General features: G+C 35.9%; 1 protein-coding gene across 9 annotated transcripts in view; it reads left to right on the top strand.

Moving 5' to 3' along the window:
* Positions 1–6,429, top strand: part of Spata6l (spermatogenesis associated 6 like) — a 99,400-nt gene that overhangs the window by 16,752 nt on the left and 76,219 nt on the right. For 7 of the 9 annotated variants that reach the window (XM_023721910.1, XM_023721908.1, XM_023721906.1 and 4 more), the window contains exon 3: positions 4,836–4,884. The exons of the other annotated variants lie outside the window; for them this stretch is intronic. In XM_023721910.1, the coding sequence (XP_023577678.1) occupies positions 4,836–4,884 (49 nt within the window). The remainder of the gene's footprint in view (positions 1–4,835; positions 4,885–6,429) is intronic. 9 annotated transcript variants of the gene reach the window in all.

The raw sequence follows: 6,429 nt of genomic DNA, 5'->3' as shown, positions 1-6,429 counted from the left end.
GGGGCTGGCTGGCATGTGGTGCTGGGGGATTGAGCTTCGGTCCCTTGTGCTTTGCTAAGCTTGTTCTAAGTAGGTGCTTTAGACCACTGAGCAATTTCCCCAGCCCCTACTTCTTATACTTTGTTTTTATACTTTTCTGCTGGATGGTCAGATCCAAAAGCTACAACTCTTGTTTCATAGGTCTTGCTTTATCTTGGTCTTAATCATCCAGCAGAAAAATATAAAAACAAAGATCTTTGCTCTTATGCATGCTGATAATATGTTGAACTTTGTCTCCTACTCGGTTAGTTTGAGAGCAATAGATGTGGCACTCAGGTTATTTGTTAGTCTGTTTCTTGTGTCTGATTTGATGTAATTCAAAGGTGAACACAGCTGCTCAATAACTATAAGTTGATCCAAACAAAGTAAGAAAAGCAATCCCAAGTGCCTTCATTGACCAAATTGGTTGCCAGGGAAGGCCACACTTTAAGAATTTCATTTTCAGAACTACTGACTATGCTGTCCTTGGTACCCTTTACACTCCTGTCTTCTCAAGTATTGTACACAGATCAGTGTTCATTTTTCCACATAAAACTTCCTTGAAATTTCGGTCGCAGTCTAACCAATATAAGCAGGAAAGATCAAGCTCTTCAAATTTGCTTCTGTCTGGAGAATTAAGAAAATAGGGTTGTCTTCATTCATGGAACTGCAAAAATCTGTTACTCAAAATCTCCTTTGCAGCTGTTGTAATGCTAGAAAATACCTTGTTGATTTCCTGATGGCTTGTACAGTTGACTGCAAGTGTAGAATTTTCTAAATACATTTGGAAAATATTTCAGCTGCCCACTTTAAAGGGCATTTTTGAAACCTGAAGTTTTCTCTCAAATGTTTTGATATGACAGAATATCTTCTCTACTGTTTTCCTCATACCTTGCCTTTTTTTTTTTTTTTTTTTTTTTTTGTACATTGAAGTATAAAGTTTGTAAAAACATTAATTTATTAAGTAAGGTCATATCAGTGAGTCGTGGATATTCTTGTCCTTTTTCATTTATCAACAGTCTAATTTCATCCAAGCAGGCCATAAATCTCTTCAGGACTCATCCTCTACCTAAGTGCTGGACATTATTGTACATAAGCAAAGTATTGTACTATGCCTAACCCTCACCAAGAAGTGCTTGAAACTGGTGAAAATTCAGAGTACAGAGCTACAGATTCTCTAAGATGAATGTGATCCTTATGTATATCTAAGTGTCCCAATAAAATCTGATTGGAAAAAAAAAAGTACTAGCCGTGATGTGATTCACATTTTTGGGGTTATCTTTGATAATATCACCCAATTTTTCTTACTGCTTTCCTTGGCACAGAGAGCTTCTTGATGTGTAGTACAGTGACACTGAATGACTGGATGTTTGGCTTCTTTAAGGAATTGTATGAAACCAGATGTTGCCCTCACCATTCAAGGAGCCCTATCACTAGTAATTGAAACCACTTTTTTTTGGTCTTATGATGAAAAACCTCCATCAAAGTATTAGGTATCTCTATCCCATGTGTTCTTCCGGGCAGAGACACCAGTTTTTCCAGCTCTTCTCTCATGATGTCACCACCAGTGTAATACAAAATTACTGCTAGCCTTGTAGCATGATATATTGCTGCTAGCCTTGTGTCATTATTTGCGTCTTGGCTTTCTATAACCACATGCAGTAACAGGCTGCCTTTTGTTAAGTCAGTGTTGAGCTGCTAACATCACTTGTCACTCATAGGACTCAGTCTTTAATGGTGTTTTCTGTTAAGTGACATCTCTTGCATGTCACGTAACAGAAGTGACATCATCTTTTCCCAGATAATGTGGCCAGTTTGATAAAGTCCCCATCAGAGCAGGTCTTACCATGTTTTGCTATGATGGTGAAATTTGAAAGTTTGTAGTTATCAGATGATTTGTGTTAGAAAAATGGTTGCAAAAACTAAGATACTGGGAATATTGCCTCAGTTTTTCCTTAAGAAACTGCTTTCAGTTCCACCAAGTTTTGCAACACTTTTATGATTGGTGTCAAAGTGCTATCTGACACTTGATGTGTGACACACAACATTTACACTATACAAAATACATATATATTCCTCATTGCGTTCAGTCACTCCAAATGATTCTTTGTAGGCCTTCTGGAATGATCTTCCACTGTTCTCAGTTTTGCTTTTTTTTTTTTTTTTTCTTCTATAGTCATATTTTTGTGTTCAAGACTTGGGAGTCTACAGAAACACAATTTTTTTTTAAAATACAAATCTATCCCTATACTAAAAATACAAATCTATCCCTATACTAAAAATAGCTAACACTATTAGCACTAAAGCGTTGTATATGTCTTGAATCAAGAATCTATGGCAGTGGTTTCCAGCTCAGGTTCTTCTTGAATTTACTGACCAACAGTGCAAGGGGGCAATGTTCCACTGTCCACCAGCTTTTGGCTTTCTCTGAAAATGGCATCTGAGTGCATTTCCTACCTTTTAGGCACTTCTGCAAAAAATGAAACAAATACATATATCTTTGCTCTTATTTTCATAAACAACTAAATGTGATGATGTAGATCCAAATATGTTAGAAGAATAGCACAATATTAAAAGAATCTCAGTCTTTTTTTTTTTTTTTGGTACCAGGAACTAAACTTGACTTCACACTTGCCAGGCAGACATGGTGCTGCTGAGCTATAGCCCCAGTCCATTAGTCTCCTAATTAGATTAATGCTAAATCTTAGATATTAAATTTCATTTTTTCATAAGAAAACTCCAAGCTAAACTCTTGTGTTAATAAAATGAATATGTTAAAACTCAGCCAAATCCAAGCAAATATATATTTCTCTTCGTCTCTCTTCTCTGTCTTTCTGCCTGTCTGTCTCTTTCTCTTCCTCTCCATCTCTCTGTCTCTCTCTGTCTCTCCATCTCTCCATCCCTCTATCCCTCTACCTCTCCGTCTCTCTCTCTCCCTCCCTCTCCATCTCTCTCCTTGGCAGTACACTGACCAGGCATGCAATGAGTTGTGGCTAATGAGTAGCGGCTGAGGACATCATCCCTTGGTGCCGCTACTCCTTTCTGAGCATGGGCATGACCCCTATGTGTTTGCTGTTATCTAATGTTTGGATGCTTGGGGAATATGGCCGTGTACTTGTGGAGAGGACCCTGCATGCCTGCTGTGGTATATATGCCATAGGTTCTCCACCACTGGACTAGGGAGAGATCTTGTTCTAGGACCATCTCCTAGTTTCTGGTAGTTCCTTGGCTTGTGGCAATACAACTCCAGTGCATGTTGTTAAAAATACTTCGAAAAGGTAGAGAGTTATTAAGCTGGAATACCTCCAGTAATTTAAATTTCTTTATAAGTAAACTATAAAAGAAGACTAAAGACTGCCAACCAACCTCTGACTAGGAACTTTACCAATCAGAAACTTAATTCACTTCTAATGGGCTTTCCTATTCTAACCAGATTTTCTTTGTTCTGTTTCTACATCAGCCTATAGGATCTCTCTGTCTACTTTATAACAATGGAGCCCACTGACCCTTTTCTGATTCTCAGTGGTGCTTGGTTCATGAATCATTCTTTGTGCATATAAAATGTTGAATTTATTTTGTCTACTCTTAACAGTTCTATGCTTCAAGTATCCTTTTTAAAATAATAACTCCATAATATTTGGGTAGGGGTCCAACCTACTCTACTGTGACCTCATTCTAATTTAACTAATTACATGCAGAATGACTTTCTGGAAATAAGGTCAGATATTAAGATGCTGGCATTAAGAGTTCAACCTATGAATATTGAGGGTGACACAGTTCAACCCTTAACAATTAGCAAAGGCAAAGAACGCAATTATTGAAGTAATTTAGGTAAAAATTACCGAGATTTGCTTAATAAACCCAAGTCAGTGAGACAAAAATGCCTTAGAGGGGGTAGTCTCCATTTTTGTCTTCAAGGCAGACCTGACTTTGGATCCAAGGGCAGATTTTTAACCATGCTTAAATTTAAATACATTTAAATCAGAAAGTTAGGGGCTGGGGAGATAAATTCAGTGGCCTAAGTGCCGCCTGGCAAGTGCAAGGTCCTGAGTTCAATCTCCAGTACCCAAACAACAACAAAAACCCACAAACAAACAAACAAAACAATGGTTCTACTTTCAGTAAGGGTTTGTATATTAGAACTTTACAACCTGACATTAAACTGGTGAAAACTGTTGCTTCCCACATGGTTCTAAATAGGGTTTACAGAAGAGGCTTTTACTTGATGAATCTTTTTTTTCAATACCATCCCAGAACCTTTTATTTCAAGGACAAAATAGATAGATTTGGCAATGGCTAGAGTTATCACAGAGTTTTTCTTTTGTTTCATTATACATTTAAAACTTCATGGGATTCTCTAGGAGTCTAACTGCTAGCACTTCGGTTTTCTTTTGTTATACAGGTAGGCAGAATTTCTGTTTATGTTCCTCCTTAACACAACCAGTTGTTTGGGAAGAGAACCCAGTCAGCCAACGTTTAATGAGTATCTACTGCATGCAGTGTTTTTCTAGTTACAAGACTCTGAGATTGGTGAGAGATGTCCTTTTAGCAACAGGTGGTAAAACTAGTTCAAGGTGATGACATTTTAAGCATGTTGGCTAACTCCTAGAGGCTGGGGAGATAAATTCAGTGGTGTAGAAACGCAGTTGGATATTGTGTTTTATCCATACTCTTATTAAAAGTGCTTCTGTTGAGTCCTGAAATATTATATGGCTGAATTTTACATATGCTAATTATTTGCAAGCATATCTTTAGTTTCCATAAGTACCTATTAATCAAACTTAGAAAATTTACTTTTCCCTATTTTTTCTGTGCAGGTATTTGAAAATGCAATAGATCCTGGAGCTGTAGCAGACCTTTTAGAAAGTAGGTGCTTGCATAAATTAAGATAAAAAAGCTATTATGTGTAATTCACAGGTCCAAAATTCTGGTAGTTTCTAAACTGTGATACTTCAATGTTTGGTTCCTATTTGTAGTCAAGGAAATCTATAGTAAGTGGAACCAAGGTTTTGAGTCTATTAATATAGCTGGGACTCACTGGATGGTATGATCTTACTTAGTTTTAAAAAATTTTTAAGTAGTTTTCATGTATTCATAGACGTGTCCAACAATCACCACATTAAGATAATTTAATCAATTAGAATATTTTCATCCCCACAGAAAGAAACCCTGTACCCGTAAGTAGTAAATTTCTATTCCTAAAACACAAACATGGATCTATCTATAGATTTGCTTATTTGGGATGTTTCACATAGATGAGATTATATAAAATGTGGTGTTTGGTGATTGTCTTATTTCACTTAACATACCTTAGATGAAGTTATATTGTGGACCAATGTTTTATTTCTTTTAATGGTCAAATAATATTCATTGAATGAATGTATTGTACTTTATTTTTCATTTTCATTTTCTTTTTTGTGTCAGGAATTGAACTCAGGATCTTGCATTTGCATTTGCCAGGCAAGTGCTTGTGTCAGTGAGCTACATCTTTGGCTCTATACTTCTCATGTGTTGTTGGACATTTGAGTTGCTTAGAATTTTAGGCTATGATAAATAATTATGCTATGAATATTTGTGCACAATTTTTTGTGTAGACATATGTTTTAATTTCTCTCAAAGATAAATCTATATATTTATATATCTGTATCTACTTATCTATCCATCTAGCTACATATATGTTGAAGTAGAATTGCTGGGTCATCTAGTAACTATATAGTTAACCTTATAAGGAACTCCTATATTATTTTCCAAAGCAGTGAATAATTTTACAGTCCACAAGAAATGTATGAACATTTCATTTTCCACGTCTTCATCAATATTTGTTATTGTGTCATCTTCACTGGTGTGGGTGCTTGTGGGTATGAGGTAGTATCTTACAGTTGTTTTAATTTATATTTCTTGGTAGATAATGATGTCAAGTATTCTTTGGAAAATGGCAACTTAGATCTTTTGTATACTTTTTTTTTTTTTTTTTGCGGAACCAGGGATTGAACTCATGCCCTTGCGCTTGCCAGGGAAGCGCTTATTCCACTGAGCCATCTCCCTGGCCAGATCTTTTGTATACTTTTTAATTAGGCTTTTTTTTTTAAAATTGAGTTGCAAGTAATTTTTGTGTATTCTAGACATAAGTCCCTGTCAGATGTATGATTTACAGATAATTTCTCCCATTCTTTGGATTATATTTTATTTTCTTGATAACATTCTTTGAACCAGAGAAGTTTTAAATTTTGATACTAAATCTTGGTATTAAATTTTGATACTAAATTTTGCTATTAATTTTTCATTTATTGCATATGTGTTTGGATTTAGTAGAAGAAAATCTAAGCAAGCATTTTCTAGGGCTGGGGAGATAGCTCAGTAGAATAAGTGCTTCCCTGGCAAGTGCAAGCTCCTGAGTTTAATCCCCAGTAC

Source organism: Octodon degus, unplaced genomic scaffold (assembly GCF_000260255.1).
Source record: "Octodon degus isolate 3935 unplaced genomic scaffold, OctDeg1.0 scaffold00087, whole genome shotgun sequence".
NCBI classification, from domain to species: domain Eukaryota; kingdom Metazoa; phylum Chordata; class Mammalia; order Rodentia; family Octodontidae; genus Octodon; species Octodon degus.
The sequence above is the reverse complement of the archived record's forward strand: the minus strand, read 5'-3'. Positions and strand labels throughout refer to the sequence as shown.